General features: G+C 42.0%; 1 protein-coding gene across 1 annotated transcript; it reads right to left on the reverse strand.

The window, feature by feature from the left end:
- Positions 1-226: 226 nt before the first annotated feature.
- On the reverse strand, positions 227-13,903 carry LOC147642160 (HVA22-like protein k). Its single transcript, XM_086803316.1, has 8 exons — positions 13,724-13,903; positions 3,700-3,758; positions 3,395-3,492; positions 2,357-2,408; positions 2,006-2,069; positions 1,822-1,917; positions 744-816; positions 227-656 (listed from the first exon to the last, which is right to left on the reverse strand). Exons 1-8 carry the CDS (start codon positions 13,754-13,756, stop codon positions 505-507), a joined length of 627 nt encoding a protein of 208 aa, XP_086659442.1. The 5' UTR covers positions 13,757-13,903; the 3' UTR covers positions 227-504.
- Between the last annotated feature and the right edge of the window lie 9,653 nt (positions 13,904-23,556).

Genomic DNA, 23,556 nt, shown 5'->3' on the forward strand with positions numbered 1-23,556 from the left:
ATGCACTGGCATGAGAATAGGCGAGGTGTAAGGCATTCTCTACATACCTCACTATCTCCATGATACTTTTGAACATGAATAAGGGGTGTTTAAATTAAGAGGAGCTTGAAGTTCCTTGCAAAAAGGCTATGCTTAAACCACTCCGTTTTTTGAAGGGGTGGTGTCGTCTATGCTATATGCAGGGGGGACTAACCATGAATAACAGCACTCAAATTAACAACCAAGCAAAAGAAAAAACAATATGTGCATTAATGTGACACCTTAAGAACTTGAACATGGAAGTTGCTCGCAGTAGGAGAGGATGCAAATTTTCCAAGGCTCACTCCATGGCATCCACATTATTGTTCTGAGTTGACACTGTATTGCACCACCACTCCAAGAAAAGCAATAAAAGTGGTGCAAACTCTTTGCGGATGGCATTAACACTAAAAACATTTCTATACTGCACCTGAGAAAAGATACATGATGCTTGACTCAACATCGACGTTAAATCTGCCTTGTAGCTTAAAGGCATGCCTCGCTGGTCGGCAGACTGGATGAACTCTCTTCGTATCCTGGAGCATTGTGTGTGGAAGCTGAGCTTTCCATGACAGAGTCAGAGACATCCATATCAGCACTTCTTAAGGACCGATGAATCTCTCCTGCCGCTGCAAATACTGTTAAAACAAGCCCATCCTTTTGTTAATGTTTAATACATTCAGGAGGCATCAATACCAATGGTAGGAGCAGAGACAAGACATTACCATGTCGAGCCAGCCTCAAAAGAAGAGCTTTGATGAACTTCATCTCTTGCAGGTGAGCAACGAAAAAATTGTTCTGCATGCAAGGCAATCATTAAGATGGGCTTACTATGGACATTTATAACTGAAGTCTAGCTTACACGTGTGGAACCAACCAGAGACCAGCTACGGCATTCGCCCATGGACCCCTCTCTGCAGGGTGGCAACAGTCACCCAGCATCTATGTATCCTATGAACTCTAGACCGAGGCAGGCAAACAGAGGCAAGCCAAAAGAAAGAAAGAAAGGATACACATTCATTTAGTAAAAATAATACATTTAGGAGTGGAAATCTAAAGATGAAGGCTCTGAATTTCATACGTACAAAATACAATGCTGAAACTTGTCAGCAAGCGCTCAAATGACTATCGCAACATGCTGCCTAGAATGGGACACACACATGCATATATGCATACATATATATACAGATATAAGTCTGTATATATAATTAGATACGTGTATGTGTGTACTATACACACACAAATATATTTATGTGTATGTGCATGTGTATCACATACATATATACGCGCGTGCACGTGCACGCGCACACACACACACACACACACACACACACATACCAGCTACGGCCTTCACCCATGGACTCCTCTCTGCAGGGTAGCAACAGTCACCCCGCACCTATGTATCCTATGAACTCTAGACCGAGGCAGGCAAACAGAGGCAAGCCACAAAAAAGAAGAGAATAAGGACACATTTATTTGGTAAAAATATTAAAAATAATACATGTAGGAATGAAAATCTAACGATGAAGGCTCTGAATTTCATACATATAAAATACAATGCTGAAACTTGTCGGCAAGCCCTTTCCCAAATGGCTATCACACCATGCTGCCTAGATGGGGACACACATGTATATGCATACATATATATACAGATATAAGTATGTATATATAATTAGATACAAGTGTGTGTGTACTATACACACACACAAATATATGTATGTGTATGTGCATGTGTATCACATACATATATACACACATAACTCACAAAAAAAAAAGCTGAAACCTAACAATAAAAAGACCTACTATATCACTCCTGGTTCCATTCACAATCCCATCCAGCATGCCCTCATACTTCAGTAGAGCTGGGCGCAAGTAATTCATCACAATATAGCGTGCTCCCTGAAAATGAAAATTTTATTTAAAAAAAACTCATGATGTGTTTTCAGAAAAAAATTGTAAATGAGTACAAGGTATTGCATACACTTACACCACTGAGGGGGAGCTGAAGCCAGATCAAGAATAAGAGCTTGGCATGATAATAGCCTGGAAACCTACAAAATAGAAAACATATTAGTATCACTTAGTCCCGACTTGGCAAACAATGGATCAAAATGCAGCATTCATGAGGTAGAAGTTTCAAGCACCACTATGCTGCATATTCAAGAGGTGCCCATAGCATACATCTATGCCGGCTAAGACTACAGGCACAATATATGCAATTTATTGTGTATAAAGTCAAGTGCTTAATCATCGAGACATAAAGTCATGCCCTGGTTTTCACATGCACAATACTAATTTGAATATGCCAAACCTAGAATATATTGTTATGCCCATGTACCAGGATAGCAACTTGTCTGAAAATGTCTCCACAGAAGTGAAACAGCCGTATGCTGCAACAGAAAATGTATCTCAGGCTTTAGTGCTCTCTGTCTCTCTTCATAATTTTTTTTAAATGTTTTTCCTAACCTTTATGCACACATTGTAACACTTTTGGTCTCATAGACCCTTTGATCTTTTGTAGACGTTCATAGAACTCTCTCTCTCTCTCTCCATTTCAGTACAGCCTAGATCCCCCCTACCTTGACCTCGAGATCAACCAGATCATCCGGTTAGATCCACTCACACTACACATACATCGGACATGGGTGTCCCCATCAGAGATTGGTAAGAAGTGTGAGTTCTACACGGATCACTTCTTGACACAGATGGATTCCTTGAGATTCCAGGATGCATACGTATGGAAACCTGGTCAAAAACACCCTTGATGTTATGTACTTGATTCTCCCAAGATAATAAATGTGATGTGTCAAAGATAAGGCTTTTTAGTCTATAAAAAGCACTGTACTCCTTGAAGTCTTATTATGATCAATAAAGCTCATCATTCAGTCCTGCAATCATTGTTTCTCTGTTTTATTATGGGATAACTTGAGAAGAGATTACGAAATGGTATATGGGAAATGAATATGAAAAGGAGCGGGAAGCACCCTAGAGAAACCGTGTTTCCACCTTTTATGGCTAGGAAACCATCGTTATGTGTTATTATGACAATGAAACCCACACATGAGAAGCATACAAATCGGGGTGTCAATCATCCAGACTGCCTATACATAGTAAACACAAGCATCATATAAGCTGTCATATACTACTGAATATGTTTTGAGCTGGAGGATAAGACACTATGTAGGCATATGATTTTTCACTCTTATATAAAATCACTCTCAAAAAAAGATAAAAAAATGAACACAGCCCAGTTAACAACCATTATGTTTTCTGCTATCAGCTGCAAACCATACATTTCAACTTTCAGTTAAGCAAACGCCAACGCCTATATAATTTTACTCAAAATCCTCTTCAAAATGCAAATGATGAGTCGAACCTGTCCAGTAACGGAGCCACTGCTCTTGCTCCGACTTGTCATTTGATTCAATTGCTTTGAATGAGGAATATACTGGAAAAGCTAACCCACCTACAACACTGCTTACATGAATATGTGAGAATAAAGCAAGTTGTTTCTCCTCCGTAGTGTGCAGGCTAATGTTCAATGAAGAAAAAGATATTAAATCAGAAACTAATTTCAAGGGTGCATGTGCCAAAGCAAAATAATGAACGGGAAGAGTAGTAATATTTCTCTGACCTATCATATAAACTTGCATATATTTGCAATGGCAACAGAAAACTCACCATGCCCATCGAGCAAAAACCTTTGATCCAAGTGGAGAGAAAAGCAGTCGAATACCTACCTGTAAGGAATCAGGAGGTGAACAAAACTGTTTGCGGGCAGAGACAGGAGTAAATCAAGGGAAATCCACATCTTTAAGATTAAATTACAAGCACCTAGACAATTTTTTGCAAAGTGAAGGACATGAAGTTGAAAATTCAAAAACCATCACAGTATGTAACACAGATTGATTGAATTGTCATAAACATATGTCAGTGAAAAAGGCTTCTAGGCATTAAAAATTTTGGAAAGCCTATGAAACAAGGGAAAAATGAAACTAACAAAAACTCATGTTCGCTGGATTTAAAAGGTACATGGTTGCATGCTCCAAAACTGGCAGAAGCAACCAAAGTAGAAGATGGTCTCCTTTCAAATTGTGGGTCTCCTTTCAAATTGTGAACAACCCCATAGATCTCCTAAACACAAGACACGAAATTAGTACAAAACCCCATAAAGGGGTGCAGGCTAGCTCACCTCCCAACCATAGATTCTATGCTTTGAACCACCCCCGGGCCAGGGGCTAAGGTCTCACTCCCATAGATCCATGCCATTCCTTTGGCATGCCGATCTATGCTCTGCCACATACGTGGCTGGAGTCTTGATCGAACTCTGACCAAAAGTGAGGTTACAACAACAACAACCCATGGTTCACTTATATAGTGCCCACTGCTGCTATCATAGTGACATGGGACGGGGGAACGGACCCTAGGGACAGGGAGCGCGTGGGACGGGGGCGGGACGTCCGCGGGACGGCAAAACGGGGACGGAAATCTGACGGTGAAGTGGGGACACCGGGAACACCGTTCCCTATCCGTACGGGGACGGTCAAACATACCGTTGGCGGTATTTTTGACCGTTTTGGGGCGCAAACGGCTGTCTGTCTTGACCGTTTGGCCCTTGCGCCACTCCTCCAAAGCTTCTCTCTCAAATCTCTCTCTACCACATGGCTCTACTATCTAGCCTCTGTTCAAAGTCAAGCCTCAGTGCTCACTATGAACAGGTCAAATCCCTATGTTTGAAAAGGTGGCAAGCCTACCACTCTCCCCTCCATGCTGCTCCCTACATTGTTGATCCTGAGTTTCAAGGCAAAGGGCAACACAAGGACAAAGAGGTGAGCAAAGGCCTTCGACAAACCTTGGATCGCCTTTACACTAGTGAGGAGGATCGCCGCACAATCAAGGACCAATTGCAGATTTATAGAGAGAAGCGGGGGGCTTTTGGTTTGGCAAATGCACAGGCGGACCGCTTCAAGATAGGGTCTGCACTTTGGTGGGAGGATTATGGTGCGGAAACTCCAAAGTTGCAGGAATTTGTTGTGCGCGTATGCAGTAGCAGTTGCCTAGAGCAACTCTGGTCAGTTTATAGCCACATTGCCTCTAAGAAGAGGAACCGCCTTGGTGTACAGCGTGCAAATGATTTGATATTTGTCAGTGCCAACTTGCGAATGCTTTGCAAGGGCTTGACAAAGAAGGCAGATCCTTTCACCGAATGGGAGCAGGCACAGCAGGACCCACATCTCTCTGATCAACAGAGGGCCGAGATTTTAGAGGAGCTTGAGGTTGTGCCCGAGGCATTGTCCCCCCCACCTCCCCCTCCCCCTCCACTTGAGGACCAGCCTATGGAGGACTTCACTGAGGAGGTCACGATTGATCTTCACCCTTTTCAGCCTCTTGCCTAGTCTCTTGAGTCTAGAGTCTCGAGTCTCGACTCTTGCCCCACTTTTTTGCTAGCAATCTTGTATCTTGGCACTTAGTCATTTTGCCTTGAGTGTACACCCTCCTTGGGCCTTTCATTATGCCATTTGGCATTTTTGTTTAGATTGTACACTCACTTTTGTTTATCATGCCATCGGCGTCCCATTATCGTTTTTTTGCTAATACGACTATGCATTTCTCCTCTTTTTGGTGCAATTTTGTGCTTAATGTCTTGGTTTCTAAGTGTAAATCAAGTGTGTTACAAAAAATTGCAAAAAAACAATCGTTTTCAGATTGCCATTTTTTTCACCGTCCCTGGGACAGCCTTTTGTCCCGTCCCCGTCCCCGTTCCCCGTCCCATGTTTCTATGGCTGCTATAAATAACCAAACTGTTATAAATAGCCAATACACATGGATTCATTAATAATAACCTTAGCCATCCGTATTAGTCAGCATTCTCCTAATCCTAGGGCTCCCCTAACCTTGCTAGATTAGGCCCACTAATCCAAGGATTAGTAACCAAGTACATAACATATTTCCCCTCCTCAGACGTTTCCAATCTTGGAAACAAAATCTATCTAAGAAAGAAAACCGGAGAACCTATGCTATAAACTAGCAATTGTCTCCCAAGTCGAGTCTTGGAACATAAGTCATCAACCTCAATGAACTCCCGAGGAATCACAATGCTATCCTCAACTCCCAGCATCTCTTTCAATCTACTGACATGAAAGACTACGCAGCAGGGGAAACTCAAACTACATCAGAAAATTGACTCCATGATCTAGTTCACACGTCTAATCTCTCCACTCATAACTCTGTCCATAGGAACTGGCTAGATCCCCAGCCACTGTTCATACAACGTAGAATTTGGTTCAAAGATCCATCAGTACTCTGGCATTAATCTCTGTCCCTGCAGAAGAAGAAGTGGGTCAGTGGTTTCAGTGGAGGAAGATCAGCAGCAGGAGTCAAAGTGTTGCCAAGTGTGTATCACCCCAGCAACAATCTCAACAGGAGGGAATGTCACATGCACACCCCTTAAGAGTGCACAGTGATGACAGGCTGGCATCATCTCAAGCCTGCATTAGCAGTTAATCTCAGGCATCTCAGAGCATGTCATCAGCATATAGAGCATCCTGGTCATGGCCAAAGCAGCATCCCCAACACCAAAGCATTTCAAGCAGCACATGTGAAAGCATCATTGGCATCATAAGCACTTTAGCCAAGCATTTGCAGCATCTAAAGCCCTTAGGCAACCTAGGCATACCAGTCGGCCAGCAACAAAGAGCACAAAAGTGCAAATGAGCATTATAGCTCCTAGTTGGCAACTTGTCCAACAGGCCGACAGCACTATGCACAGCCTGACCAGCAGCAGATTCACATATAAAACAAAGGCATATCATTCAGTCTAGGCAGATCTCTCTCATTTGTGGTCTTCAGTCCAAGACCCCAAGAGGTGTGGAGTTCTCAGCAGTTCAGCATCCAGAAATCATCCAGTCAAAGTCATCATCATCATCATCATACATCTTTACAGATCTCAATTGTAACCATCTCATTTAATATAGTTGCGTTTGCATTGAAACTATTCTTTACTAAGGTTGTGTTAACGACGATCGTTTAACCTTCTCATGTCACATTGGTATCACAGCTTTACAAGGTAACCAGCCTTAGTGCATGTTCATTCCTTAATTTATTTAGTAAGCCATCATGTCAATCACTTCCACTCAGTTAAATCCAGTTCCCAAGATCTTGCAAGCCATCCTTAGTGTTAGTGTTTTCCCTTAGGCATGCATCAGTAACCCATTCATTTGCATTCTTGCATAGAATATAGGGTCGCACATGGCTTGCATCAGTATAGTAGTCATCCTAGCAGTCCAGTATAGGCAGTCAGTCTAAGCATCTTGCATCTGCAAGGCATACAAGATTTACCCATGAGTTTTTTGGGAAAAAATGACATCCATCATCAAAGGAGAAAGTGGAGTTTTGGGCTTCAACTGGCATCAGAAGGGGGTTCTCTTCCACATCAGAAGATGGAAGTGGCTCCAACATCGCCTCAGAAGGTAGAGAGTTTCAGGAACGACAAAGATGGTGTGTGAAAGGATTCCACAAGCAAGTCAGGGGTGTCTCAAGTCTTCCAAGCTGTGTAGTCAACATTTGCCAAGCAGTTCCCCAATGGAGTAGAATTTGGATCAAAGACCCATCAGTACTTCGGCATTAATCTCTATCCCTGCAGAAGAAGAAGTGGGTCAGTGGTTTTAGTGGAGGAAGATCAGCAAAAGGAGTGTTGCCACGTGTATCACCCAGCAACAATCCCAACAGGGGGGATTCGGGAATGTCACATGCACACCCCTTAAGAGTGCACAGTGATGATAGGCTGGCATCATTGTAGGCCTGCATTATCAGTTAATCTCAAGCATCTCAGATGCATGTCATCAGCATATAAAGTGTAGTCAGCATCCCCAGCACCAAAGCATTTCAAGCAGCACATGTGAAAGCATCATAAGCATTATAAGCATCATAAGCACTTTAGCCAAGCATTTGCAACATCAAAAGCCTTTAGGCAACCTAGGCATCACAATCAGCCAGCAGCAAAGAGCACAAAAGAGCAAATGCGCATTATAGCTCCCAGTCGACAGTTTGTCCAACAGGCCAACAGCACTATGCACAGCCCGACCAGTGGCAGATTCACATATAAAACAAAGGCATATCATTCAATCCAAGCAGATCTCTCTCATTTTAGTGGTCTTCAGCCCAAGACCCAAGGAGGTGTGGAGTTCAGCGATCAGCAGTTCAGCATCCAGAAATCATCCAATCAAAATCATCATCATCATCATCATAGATCTTTACAGATCTCAAGTGTAACCATCTCATTTAATATAGTTGCATTGCATTTGCATTAAAACTATTCTCTATTTCTTAAGTACATCTAAGTGCACTTTAGTTAAGGCTAAGGTTGTGTTACGACGGTCATTTAACCTTCTCATGTCACAATGCAACTCCCCAAGAATAGGAAAATCTGACATCACAAAGACAATTATCGTAGCCAAACAAGTTACCTATCCTATCAGGATTAGGTAATTCCTCGTACCTAGGGGAAAAAAATACCTTCCCTCTCTGAGAACCACAGAACTATTAGATGTCTGAACACTCTCATCATAAATGACCTCTGAAAGTGTTCTCATCAAGACCGTGTCGAAATCAAAACACTCTTGATATAATCCTCCTTCTATTGTCAGCTACACTCTCGGGAAGTCTCTGGTGTGAACAAGATCTATCCATGGGCACTTTTTACCCTGATTGGACAAGGGCACTTTTTACCCTGACTGGACAAGGGTTTTTTTCCCGTGGGAATACACTCCAATGTGTTGACCTTTTAGGCTTAGGTCTTTTATATTGTACTTTGTACTTTCACATTATTTTATATCAAGTACAACTTTCCAACTCACTCTCTTACTCACGTTTTTCTGTTCGAGATGTGTGTGTGTGCGCGCGCGTGTGGTTGCAAAGCTTCCCCCATACCCAACCTTGGTATCAGAACCTATTAAGCTCTGAGGCTACAGCTATTAGGGTTCAAAGCACTCTTCAACAACTCATGGGCAAAATAGCACTACAATCGAGGAGCTCATTTTGCTTGCGGACCTACATTTTGCTTGGGAAGTCCCTCCAAAAGGGCTCACGAGCATTGCTAGGCCCCCACTAAGGGAGCCTAAGCTCCAATAAGGAGCTTGCCCTAATTAAGGCAACCGCCGTCCAACAAACTACCAGCGTCGTCACCTCCACACACTGCTCCGCACTTTCACTACAGCAAAAGACTCGCCTAGGTGCCAATTAAAGAAGCCCCAAATCAATTTTTTGATTTGGGCAACTCCGCCTCCTTCGCCCTAGCAACGCCCATCCGCCACTTGTTCCGCCCACCACCGTCGTCGCCGTTGCCACCATTGCAGAGCCCATTTTTGGAAGTGAAAATTTTTTCACTGTTTTTGCATGGGTGTATTTGTAAACCGGCCTCAATCTTCAGACAAAACCAAAGGGCGGTGCAAAACAAACACTCGCGCACAAAATACTTCAACACCTTTGAAGACCTAGAAAAGGAAAACAAACAAGGGGAGCTAGAGTGCTCCTGCAAACAGTACACGAACACCGATTGGCCCCAAAACGCAGTGGCATCCCTTGCGGTATTTCTTTAATTGATTATAAGAGCTTTGATTACAATAAGGCGAGAAACTCAGCCGTCACAATAGAACTCCTAAAGCCTGCAAAGACCCTACATCATGGCTTCTTGTCCACTCGGCATCCACAAACAAGTCCTGTCATTGTTCACATCAAAAGACTCCCACACATTGAGTCCTGCATACAGAAGCTATCTCCCATGATCAGGGCTGCCACAACCCGAGAGAGAAAGAGAGAGAGAGAGAGAGAGAGAGAGAGAGAGGAGCCGCTCGACTGTCAGGTCACCCATGACGTGACGTATGTGTGCGACTGTCCAGAGCAGCAAATCTCCAAGTTCTTCCATTTCCACGTGCCAGAGAGAGCAAGAGATGCCTCAGCCCTGCACCAACAGACACACACACACACACTCTCTAAAAGCAGCCCCTAAAATCCATTATCCACGCTGCCAATCCCCTCCTCTCACGAAGGGCTTCTCTGTATCCTCCAAGCTGCACCTGCCCGATCAGCCCTCTCTGCAGACCTGCCGCTGCTGTCCAGCTGGACCGAACGCTCCCTGCTCAGCCCTCTGTTTTCTGCAGCCAGCCGCCTGCCTTCCCAAGAGAAAAGCTCCTGTGCACTGTAGCTGCAGCCGGCTCTAGTACGAGAGAGAGAGAGAGAGAGAGAGAGTGTCCACGTGCTGTTCAGCCCTGTGCGCCTGCAGTCCAGCCCGTCCACCAGTCGATTGCAAAGAGAGAGAGAGAGAGCCCGCGTGCTGCAGCCTGACTGCTGCGGTCCAGCACACGTGCCTGCCTTCACTGTAGCCCGACAATCGCCAGACACACAGGAAAAACCTGTGTTGCTGCCCAGCCAGCCCGCTAGTCTTTCCCACGAACAAAAGCACTCTTTCCTGGAGCTGCAGTCAACTTCTTCCAAAAGAAACCTCCTCCCAAAAATAGCGTAACTCTCCCCCAAAAGGGCCACGACCTTACAAAGGGTGTTCTTTTATTTTTTAAGGTTTTAAACCTTTTGTCCCCTTTTCCACATGGGGTTATATAAAAAGAACCTTGTTAAAACCTTGATTCCTTTTTAACTCCCAAACTGATGCCATTCACAGTGTCCACCATGTCCCTATTGGAAGGTTGGCAATTTGGAGCGTGTGATCTATGGCTAGAAGGTGCCTTGGATTATCCCATAAGTGGAAGCATGGGAAGTTGAAGAGCCATATATAGGCTAGAGTGGCACTTTGTCAGTCATCTCCTCCGGCCGGTGTTTTGGGAGGCAGCTCTGATACCATGTCAGAATGCGCAGCGGAAGACTAACGCACGTAGGAGACGCATCACCATCGAGCTCCACGAACACCTTTTTCAAAAACAAAGCTGAATTAAGCCTTGGGTTGAATCCGGCATTCCTGATACACTCGTATTGACGTAAGACATTCTGACACCCATCACTGGGGTCTTTTTTGGTCATCAAGCCTCTATTCAAATAACTTTTTTGTCCCTACACTCTGTGACCTGTCATTTCAATACACTTGCATGTCCTTGTCCTCAATGGGTCGTTGGGCATCTCAGAAGGCTGCCTTCCAGTGGACATTGAGTGTCTGCAGTGCATTGTGCAGTGACATTTGCTTGGGGAAGATTGTTAGTTTGCTTTGAGTCATGGCTAATAATGATGTATTCGGGATGCTCTTTGCCAAGGCGAGAGGGGGGGGGGGGGGGGGGGTAGGATTTAGATGCATGAGATAGACGGCGCTCCAACAGCAGCAACAGACCATTGGGCCTCCCAAGGCATTTCCTCCCGTAGCTTCCTCGAAGATTTATGGAAGCGTATGTGGAAGAACAGCTTTCGGCCAAGGTACGTCACACTATTGCTCTGGCAGTTAGCCCACCGCAACCTCGCAATTGGCACTTGGTTGTCCATAAGAGGTCGGCCAACGTACTGTGCATGTTGCAGCCACCCCCTAGGGTGACAAGGAATTACCTTTGGGACTGCCAACACGTTTGGCTAAGGATTCTTTGCCTATACATGATGGGGCAGCCTACACCACATTATCACCTAGGGGGGTAGTGGCATAGGCGACAGAGCCTGGGCCGCTTCTATGAGGAGATTATCTCACTACAAGATAGCTGCAATACCTACTCTAGACCTATCGGCAAAGACCTGGTCTCCAGGCACTAGTCAAAGATGGGAGATCATCATCAGCATTGTTGCTTGGCATACCGTTGCAGCGAGGCCAATGAAGCCCCCACCCACCCGTGCACGCGGGGCCCCGAGCCGTAGAGTCCATCTGGCATCTGCTCCATTTGGACTGATATCATTCATACCCTCCGCAACCAGTGAGGGAGGAGGTTCAGATCGCATGCACAATCGGCGAGAGGCTTTTTTGCACACATGGCACCACGGTCCTTCTCTATGAGAGGGATGGCGAGATCACTTGGCATTACAAGCCGACTATTTGGAGAGAGAGGGATGGCAAGATCACTTGGCATTACAAGCCAACTACTTGGCTCTCTACCCCGTCCCCAGGCCCCAGCTGTATGAGTAGTTTCCCTCCGAGAGCAGCCACTCTCCCAATTCTTACTTTGCCTCTATGGAGGGTTCTGAGCATGTAAATTTAGGGTATGGCTGTTTGATTTTTAACTAATAGAAGGATCTCTTTCCCAAGGAAAGAAAAAACACCACAAACCCAACATTTTGTGCTCCTAGAATCTATGGGCTCTACCCTGTTCAAGCAGCCAATGCACACAGGTGCCTAAAAAGAAAAAAAAATGCTGCAGAAAAGAAAAAATTTGCAAGTTCCCTAGGCTTGTTCTAAATTCTCAAGCTAAACTCACAGTGTCCCCAACTATAGTGTATCACATATCTCGCCAGTGGAGCTGAACAGTGAGCTCGCCGCCTGCGGTATACACTGTTTACACTACGGAACAATCTGCACACAAATCTAGCTGAAGCAAGGTCAGGCTTTAATACCAAATGTAGAGCTCTTGTGCCTATGAGAGAGAGAAATAGAAGAGAGTAGCGGAACCATTGTATTGTATTAAGTACAAGAAAATGTTTACAACTGAATTCTCATGTACAAAATATGACTGAAAAAGTAGACCACAATACTCAACCTAATAATGCTGCAGTAGACTCTCCTCGGCCAGCTCAACTCCTGAGAAACTCTCTTGTAAGCCTCAGTGCTATAGAATCACCACATGGAAAATGATGAATATATGCACTTCCTTTTATATTCACCTTATGTGCTGGTCGGCCAACTCTACCTCTGTCAGCCTGCAGAGACACGACCATGTTTATGCTGGCGGCACAGTCGATTGCCACTGTGCCATGTGGCACATGTGCTCGCTTTTGCTGCGTGACTGCTACCGGCTGCCCCTGTGTGCCCTAAGGTGACTATGTGGCACTCTTCAACCATCTTCCAAGTCCTTAAAGCACTTTCACCAGTGTCGCATGGTTGATATTGGACTGACAGAAGATACCAAACATAGACGAGAGGCAAACTAACTATAATATTGTGGCCTCATCTTTCACCAAACTACCAGGCTTTCACGATGATCTTCAATTGTTGTGCTTTTGGTATAATCAAGGTGAAATTGTGCTGGATCCACCTGACATTGGCTATTACCCCTCCATCCTCTCTGCATGGCCAACCTTGTACCCTACATGATAAAAGGCCACAAGGCCTTTTGTAGGACTTTGGCAAGGCGCAAAAAGTGCTCCAGAAAAAATTTCGAGGTGTGCATAGCAAAATACCATCCTCCACTGGGATTACATGAGGTTACCCTTAATTAGAATTACTTTAGGATTAAAACTCCACTTATTGCTGCTCTAATGAGACTTCAATGTGAAATTCTATGATTTTTATTTTTATTTTTAGGTTCCAAAACCAGGATACATTAACAGAAAAAAGGGATTACTGGATAAAGAAATGATACGGAAAAGAAAGTCGTGTATTTTGCATCAAAGAAAAAAGTGGATAAATCAGCAACATGTAGACCGGCTAGATAAAACTCTATCTAGTTTCCATGAAAATTTTAATCGTCTCTTAATATTCGTTATTTGTGTCTAATTTTCTGTGCTGGTGGCCAAATCAAGGACAAATGTAAACAAAGCCAAAGCTTGTTTTGCAATGAAAAAGGGCACTCACCTCGCCAGCTAGAGAGGAGCTGAGGAGGGCCATCGGAGAGCGAGCGCATGGAACAGCAGGTATTTTAGGGTATTTTTTAGAGCAACACCGGGATCTGCTTCGTCTGTTGGCTGCTGCCTCTCATCGGTGCGTTCCCAATGGAAATATGACCAAAAAGCCTCTAACCCCTCCCTACATTTATGTGGTGATGATGTGAATTTAAAAGGCTTCATACAAAGGATAAAAAAGTACTCCATGTGGAGTCCCTCAACCAAATCATAGGGCCCCCGGCCCATATTTGAACGGCAAAGCTTGGGCAGTTTACTATGTGTCTCTTGTCATCAATTATCCATATTCACACGTCACTCAGCGTTTCCGAGTCGTCCTCACCATTCAATCTCAGTATTGCTATGAAAAAACATAGATGACTTAATGGAACAACTTAAGACTACAATAAGAGAAAATGGAAACATGAAAACAAGGATGCTACTTCAAGTGCACCTGTCAGAATTTCAAACGTTGTCACTACTCACGCTATCTAAATCAGAGCAGTCTAAATCACTGCAGTTAGACGAGAAGCTTAAGAGCTATCACATTAGCAGCTATCAGACGCAAGGGTCTGTCAGTTTAGAAGCTGGTCTAATCAAAAGTTATCGGATTAAAAGTTGTCAAAGTAGGAGCTATGTGGAGAAAGACTAAACAAATCAGAAATTATTAGATCTGAAGCTCCTTAGGTCAGATACTATCAAATTAGGAGCTGGTCAAAGCTGAAGCATTCGGAGCAGGAACTATCTGAATCGGGGAAAGGGTTTGAAGGGGTTTAGGAGCTATCTGAATTAGAAAGGTGCCCAAAATAGGAGCTGTCAGGATCAAGAGGTGTCCGGAACTGCATTTAAGCAGAGACCATTGAGGTGAAGAGAGGAAAGCCAAGACCTTTAGTGTGAGTGTTGTTTGTTGGTTGTTGGTTGTTTTGGGTGATGTCTTGTATATCTGATCTCATCAAGACTTCTTATAGTGCTAACTAGTTATAGCTAGTGTGGGAGTTGAAAAAGCTCTCAACACCTTGTTGCTTCCTTCTACACACATTTATGAAAGACAATTGAGCACACATATGGTATAAGGATATACATAAACACATGGTGTAAATGTGAGAAATTCACTCACAAAGTATGCACAGAAGCCTCTGCCACCACTGCCATCTAGACGAGAAGCCCCCCAACCTTCGAGATGCGCTTTTTCTACATTGTCGGATATGGGGGCTTATTTTTGCCATCTTTAATCATATCTTGTACTTTCGACCTTCGATGGCTCATTGTGGCCATTATGCTCTTTAGCATCCACTTTCTAATAAACTCCACATCTTTGTTTGGTTGTGGGAATTCTTGATAAAGTTGGTCAAGGATGTAGCTCTTCTTTTTGTTGGGTTTGTCCTTCCACTTCATGAGGATATTGTGGTGGGAAAACTAAACTGACAAGCACCTACATCATCCTCGATGGTGGATCCATCATCGTAGCATTGATAAGAGTAGCTTGTAGATGCTTCAAAGCGAGGAGTGCAAGCATATGGAGAGTGAGGAGTAATAGGGGTATGGATGCTTGTAGTGGGGCCCAAAGTGGCCTCAACCGAAGGAGTGCCAGCTCTCTCATGCAATAACGTGGTGAATTATGCCCATTGATCCTTCGATGGCTCATTGTGGCTGTTATGCTCTTTAGCATCCACTTTCTACTAAACTCCACATCTTTGTTTGGTTGTGAGAACTCTTGATAAAGTTGGTCAAGGATGTAGCTCTTCTTTTTGTTGCGTTTGTCCTTCCACTTCATGTGGATATCGTGGTGGGAAAACTGAACTGACAAGCACCTACACCATCCTCGATGGTGGATCCATCATCGTAGCATTGATAAGAGTAGCTTGTAGATGCTTCAAAGCGAGGAGTGCAAGCATATGGAGAGTGAGGAGTAATAGGGGTACGGATGCCTGTAGTGGGGCCCAAAGTGGCCTCAACCGAAGGAGTGCCAGCTCTCTCATGTGATAACATGGTGAATTATGCCCTTTGATCCTACCACCACCGCAACCACCAACTCTCTCACCGACAATGTGGTGAAGTATACACATCGATCCCACCACCACCACAACAACCACCACCACCGCCGCCGCCATCGCCACCACCACTGCCACCACTACCACTAGTACTGTCGCTATGGCGAGACCTGCGATGCCTCTATCATTGGTATGTGGTTGTCTATGGTGCAAAACGCTGGGCTAGGTGTGCCAATCTCTAGCCTAACTACCTCCCGCTACATAGGGGAGAATATACGGAAGAAGTTTTGGATCTCATCGTGTGTGTAATCCTGTGGATTACTAGACCGCAGTCTAGGAGGTGAGTCCATAGATCTAGAAACAAAAATTATTTTGAAACAAAGTTTTCCCAAGGACCCTAGGGTGCAACAACAAAGAGCGTGGTGGTGGAGATCTCTTACCATAAATGAAGAGAGCTCGAGGAATATAGTAGAGGTCTGGAAAACCAAAATACATAAGCAATATATGCATACATAGCTTCATTTTAGAAATCATGGATATAAAAAAGAAAATAATCATACACTCTTTACGTAGTTAGGAGCATAGAGTCTTATGTATACGACTATGTAATAGACTCTTATGCATAATAATATGCATAGAGTCTTATGTATAAGATTATGCATAGACTCTATGCAAAAGACTATGAAATCGACTCTATGCAAAAGACTCTTATGCATAAGTCTATGCATAGAGTATTATGCATAATACTATGCAAAAGACTCTTATGCATAGAGTCTTCTGCATAAGACTCTATGCTTAAGACTATGCAATAGAGTCTATAGATAATACTATTTTGAAAACATATTTTAAAATAAAGTTATCCCAAGCACCCTAAGGTACAATAGCAAAGAGCATGGTGGTGGAGGTCTCTTATCGGAAATGAAGAGAGCTCAAGGAAGATTGTAAAAACTTGGAAAAACAAAATACATAAGAGGATACATAAGCAATACGTGTATACATGGCTTCATTTTAGAAATCATGGATACAAAAAGGAAAACGATCATAGAGTCAAAGTATAGAGTTATATGCAAATAGAGTCTTATGCATAAGACTATAGAGTCTATTGCATAATACTACGCAGTAGACTCTATGCATAATACTATGCAAAACATTCTTATACATAATACTATTTACATAGTAGTCTTATGCATAATACTATGCAATAGACTCTATGCATAGAATCTTACTTATAAGACTATGCAATAGACTCTATGAGTCTTATACATAAGACTCATAGAACCTTACTTATAAGACTATGCAATAGACTCTATGCATAGAATCTTACTTATAAGACTATGCATAGACTATGCAATGGAGTCTTATGTATAGACTACGCAATAGAGTCCATGCATAAGACTATACATGTATAGAGTCTAAAACTCATAGTGCATAATAAAACAAATTTTCCCATAGCACTCGGGGGTGCATCATAAGAAAACATGTTGTGTTTAAGGCTTACTCGTGGTGGGGAGAGCTTTCTTGCTTGTGGAGATCTTTCTTGCTTCTACGCTTTAATAAAGATAACGTAGAAACAAAGAACCAAAATAAATAAGAAAACATTAGCTTATGCATACCGAAACCAAAGAACCTAGCTATGAGAGCATACATGCTCCACAAGCTCCTAAATCACATGGGGGTGCAACAAAACCATAGCTAATTTAGCTTGGCTACTTAAATGCCTACAGTGCGGTGCCAAATCTAAGTGGAAAAACCTCCAAACTCTAAAAAACCCAAAACTCAAAATAAATAAATAAAAACCTTGTAAAACCCTACCTTATTACGTAGGAAACCCTTACCTACTTTGAAAGGGCATGCATGGGAGAAGAGGGAGAAAAGGAACTTTTCAAAAATGAAATATTGAAAAGGGAAAAAAGAGGAGAAGTGTTCTTGGGTTTATGTTTCTCCACTATCAGTATAAGTGTTGGTATATACCTTATCCAGAGTCGATAAAAACGTCGGTATAGGTGTCGGTATATATTTCATCCAGAGTTGAAAAAAGGATTGGTATAGGTGTCGGTAAAAGCCTCAAACCCAAACACACATACCAATGATACGACTTTTCTTTAGACGCTAAAAATTAATTATTGGTTAACAAAATGTATATATATATATATCATGCATCTTATTTTTTCATCAATTTATCTTGGGTCTCTCTCTCTCTCTCTTTCTCTCTCTCTCTCTCTCTCCTTTTTTCTAATGGAGTGTGTAGGTAATTCTTCACCTTCAAAGGCTGAGAGAGTATAGTGTCCTTGTGTACACGTTGTAAGTACTTGAATAGAAGGAAACATCAAATCATGTCGAACGATATGGAGAGTTTAGATCCATATTGCAACACATAGGAAACTCTGATTTGGTAAGTTAATGGCTCTCTCAATCTCTCTCTCTTCACTCACTCTCTCTCTCTCTCTCTCTCTCTCTCTTACTTGCACACACACACACACACACTCTCACTCTCTCACTCTCTCATTCTCTCTTTCTCTCTCTATCACACACACTCTCTCAATCATTTTATCTACTTAGGATGTGGATGATATAGACTACATGCGAGTACAGCCCAATCTGGTAATACAATCAAGGCATTAGAGGCGAGGCAGTAACAAGAAATGTAGTTCAATCAACACATCCTCAAAAGAAACAAGAGAAGAGTACTCACTTCAAGATATACATACATATGTAGGGGAGGATATGGAGCCACATATACAAGAAGAAGGGATAGAAAACATGATTAATGTATTCTTTCGAGATGAATAACTTCATGATGGACAAGACACATTGTTAGAAGAAGCTGGAATAGAAAACATAATTAATGCATTCTTGTAGATAAAGAACTTCATGATGGACAAGGCATTGTTAGAAGAAGTTAGAGTAGAAAATTTGGCATCAACCCCTTTGTTCTATCTTTGCATTATTCATGTTGTTAAAATTTACAATATTTCCTATGGTGGAGAACTATATGGCCGAGACATGAGACAAGGCAAAGAAGTGTTGAGTTCTTTGGGCATGACAATAACATTATACATGCATGCCCAAATTATTGGGTGCTATTTTGTGGAGAGTATGCAGAATTATCCACATGTCCAAAATGTGGTTCTCATAGATATAGGAAATATTATTAAGGTGGAGCCATTCCTTGCAAGATTTAAAGTAATCCCAAGGATAAAACACATGTTTAAGTGTCATAGATGGTATCGTAAGGATTCCTACCGTTGATTGTGATGCATGGAGACACATCAAGGAGAAAGGAGGAGCCTCAATACATACATCTTTGGTCTGGAAATGGATGGCGCTATTGTTTTCCACATCATGGAGGACATGGCCAACGGTATTGGTGAAATACAATGTCCTACCATGGTTAACCATTAAGAAGGGGCATCTCTTGCTTAGTCTACTAGTACCTAGAAAGTCCAAAGTGAAAAACATGGATGTGTATTTAGCCTCGTTAATAGATGAGCTTTATGGGTAGGCATTCCTATGCGTGATATGTCTAAATGCTCGAATTATAGGTTAGCCAACATAAAGGGAATATTAATGTGGACCATGTATGACTTTCTAGGCTATGGTGAGTGCTCAAGTAGATTTCACTATATATATATATATATATAAAGCTTAAAAAGGTGATGCCTTACCTATTAATTACACTAAAAACATTGGACATGCAATGTTTTGAAAGAAGGCCTTACTACAAGTGGGTATCATGCATGTCCTATTTGTGGACCTCGCTTAAATGCACATAATTCTCAAGCTTTAAAGAAGATGACATAGAATCATGCAGAGGTAATGAAAATGTACCAACTCCAAGGGAATATTAATGTGGACTATGTACGGCTTTTTGAGGTATGGCATGAGTGCTTAAGTAAATTTAATTATATATACATACATATATATATATATATGTATGTATGTATGTATGTATGTATGTATGTACACACACACACACACACACAAAGCTTAAAAAGGTGATGCCCACTAAGAACATTGGACATGCAATGTTTTGAAATTCATGCCTTACTACAAGTGGGTATTATGCATGTCCTATTTGTGGACCTCTCTTAGATGCACATTATTCTCAAGCTCTAAAAAAGATGATATATCAAGGCCACACAAGATACCTTCCAAATTATCATCCACAATGATAAGGAAATATTGGTCGACCATCTCCATAAATGAAGGCTAGTGATTGGTTAGAATCATGTAGAGGGAATAAAAATGTATCGACTCCTAGGATGAAGAGATTCTCTATCTTTCATTAATTGCCTTATTGGAATAATTTACTAATTAATCATCTCTTAATCCCGTGCATATATTTAAAAATGTGGGAAGGTGAGATAGTAAGGGTGCATGAGGTAATTTGAGAGAAGTTGAGATGGAAGGTCTATGGCCACAATCTGTGGACGATAAAGTAATCATATCGCATGCACCTTGGATTTTATCCAAGAGGGAGGAGAAAAGAGTGAAAAAGGTGACTACATTTTTTTGAACACCAACAGGTCATGTGCATTGCCTTCACAAATGGTCCAAATGTAACAATTAGAAGATATAAAAGTGGATTCTTTGTTATTAACTCAACAAAGTTGTGAACAGATAGTTAGTGATACATTTAAGAATTTGAAATGGTTCAAAGTGGTCTACAATGGTCCAAATGCAAAAATTGGAAAATATACAAGTGGATTCTTTGCTATTAACTCAACAAAGTTGTGAACAGATAAAATTTATTTACTAATATATTTAATAAAATGTAGTACATAAATTATCCTCACCTATGCTTCTCTCACTACTGTCTAGCATTAATTTTGGTTAGTTGGTCGGCAAAGTGATAGCTTTGTTAGCTTAATAGTAGCCTTTTAAAGTTTACATGTCGTTGGGTCAACATGGAGTTTGTTGCCATTAAAGTGAAATACGATAGCATTGCTGAATCATACCAAGGCTACAAATAATCACATATAATAATGGGAAAATTGATGCCACATGGAAAAACATGCTTCCTTGTTTTGAAAAATCATTCTCATCACAAGAAAAATTATTGTTTTCCCAATAAATTTTAACATCTCTTAAGTTTGCTGCACACCTCAAACTTTTTTTACAATTTTTCATCTACATTTGTGAAGGTAGTGAATCAAAGTGAGCTTTATAGGTGAAACACAGCTCTTTAGATTTGAAGAAGAACAACTACAATCCAATCAACATTATCCACATCAAGCAAAAGTGTTCTTTTATTGATACTTCTATGTAGAGCTTATTGTTAAATTTGCAGCAACGTGATGAGCTATGGTGGATCAAATGCAAGAATTTATATCATTAGCAAAGAGATTAGATGATAATTAATACGTGATTAGTGAGCAATTAGATGATAATTAAGACGTGATTGTGAGCAATTAGCAAAGAGATTAGATGATAATTAAGATGTGATTAGTGAAGCAATTAACTGATAACTTAATGTAGGCATGGATAATCAAAAACTAGCAAATTCTCATTAGGCCAATGCCTCAATTTATAGAGTTTACATCCAAGCATCTAATCCCACTGATCTCTCCTTGATTCACTCCACCTCTTTTTCTTGATCTCTCCACCTCTTCCCAGAATATCTCCACACATCCTAAATCTTCTCATGCTACCTTTATTCTCTCCACACATCCTAAATCTTCTCATGCTACCCTTTATACTCTCCCAGTAGATACTTCTCACATTTTCACAGCTTCTCTCTCATTTACAGATTCTCTTTTACTTGTTCCCGCACACACCCTATTCACTTGTATATTCCTCAAGTGAATACTCGTAGCACACCTGGACCCTATACCAAGTTTCCCTCTTACTTGGTAGCCCGCGACCAGTGCCTCAAGTCCCTAAACTCATAGTCCTTGACACTGTCTCTCTCTATGTGTCCAAGGCTTACTACTACAAGTGCTGCCCGTGACCTTGACTAAAGTGCTCACACATACATCTACCACATGGCCTACATCATCGATGGCTCAGAGGTGGTTTTACTCTGTTGGGGTAGGTTACATTGGGTTGTGGGATTCTCTCTCTCTCTCTCTCTCTCTCTCTCTCTCTCTCTCTCTCTCTCTCTCTCTCTCTCTCTCTCAGAAAAGATGATCTGACTCCACTTCCTTAGGAGCCTCCATGAAGTTTGCCGATGTTGTTTCTTCTCCACAGGGTTTGCTGTAGCAGTCTCTTGCCATGTGTCCTGGCTTCCCACAATTGTGGCAAGTGAAGGTCCTTCCTCCTACTCTGCCTCTTCCTCGTCCTTGTCCTCGAGAGAATCCTCCTCGGGTGAATAATGCTTTTTCCTCTCCTCGTCCTTGTCCTTGTCCTCGAGAGAATCCTCCTCGGGTGAATAATGCTTTTTCCTCTCCAGCTGTTGAGTCTAGCCATTTCTTCTCTTTGACCTTGGTCTCTTGCTCTAGTAGAGCTCCTTCTATCTCGTGCAGCTTCAATTCAAGTACACTCTTTAATGTTGCTACAATGTTTTCATATTCACCTTTGTCCACACTCTTCAGAAGCACTGGTAGTGCCTCATCATCTTCTACCTTCTTGCCCAATGGCTGCCAGTTTGTTGCTTAATGCTTTTATATTTATCCAAGTGTGTGATTAAAGGTTCACTTTCCTTCATATCCAGTTTATAGAATTGCATTAACAGATTTATCTTTGAATTTTTTGCTTGAGTGCCAAATAATTTATTGAGTTCATCCCATGCATCTTTTTCCCATTGTATCCCTGTGATGTGATGAATGATTTCATCATTTAAACTGAGTGTGATAAGTCCTAATGCTTTCTCATTCCTGCTCTTCCACTCATTTTCCCCACTCACCTTTGGGCATTCATCTCTTCCCTCAACTAGCCCCCACAGATTTTTCCTCTCATGAGCAGATACATGGTTTTTGTTTGCTATGTATAAAACTGCTCCTCATTAAATTTGGCTATCTCTTGTGCCGTGCTCATGATGATGTGAAGGGGGTCTTACCTCTTGATCCAATTTCAAGATTCAAGGGCAGTTTTACAACTCAATCTGGTGTTTAGGTGATGATTACAACAGATTTATCAGCATAAATTCACCAGAAATTACATAAAACCAAGGGTAACAAATCTGTACTGAATGGTTGGAGTATCAAACCATCTCCGAATTGCAATATGAAGTTATAGGGATCTGTATCAGATACCCAATGGTTAATTTGAACCCTCAACTACACCAAAATACATTGATTAGTTCTAATTAATCATTGATTAGCAAAATAATTCTCTATTTTGTGTGCAAAAAATAATCCTCTATTTTGTGCAAAAAATAATTCTCTATTTTGTGTGCAAAAAATAGAGTATGCGGGGAGTCCAGATCTGGGGCCTTAGAGTTCAAATGAGCTCAATTCCTTTCAAAGCCATCAATAGCAATCAGTCTAGTAGAGGATTAAGCCAGGAAACACAAGATTTGACCAAACATTGAATGCTTAATCTCTGTTTTACCAAAGTCACCAGATTTGATGCAGAGCCTGGATCTCAATGTAGACTTGATGAAATCAAAAACTGTCTTCACTAGCTTGTCGAGCACCCTTGAAAACCCCTAGGGCCAAGAGGAATCAGACCCATTGTATTTGTGGAAGATAAGATCTCCATTTTCCTTCAGAAAAAAGGCGCATGAGAAATCGCGATTTGCACAGCAGCAGCAGTCGCCGCCGCCGGCGGGGGGCGGCGGGCGGTTTGATGAATTGATTAGTTGGGCTGGTGCATGGGGAGTATGGCTATGTGAGGCTAAAGGCTTGAATCCTATTGTTAAGCCTGGAGGGAGATC

This window comes from Cibotium barometz, chromosome 1 (assembly GCF_041138505.1).
Source record: "Cibotium barometz isolate CiBa-2024 chromosome 1, ASM4113850v1, whole genome shotgun sequence".
NCBI classification, from domain to species: Eukaryota; Viridiplantae; Streptophyta; class Polypodiopsida; order Cyatheales; family Cibotiaceae; genus Cibotium; species Cibotium barometz.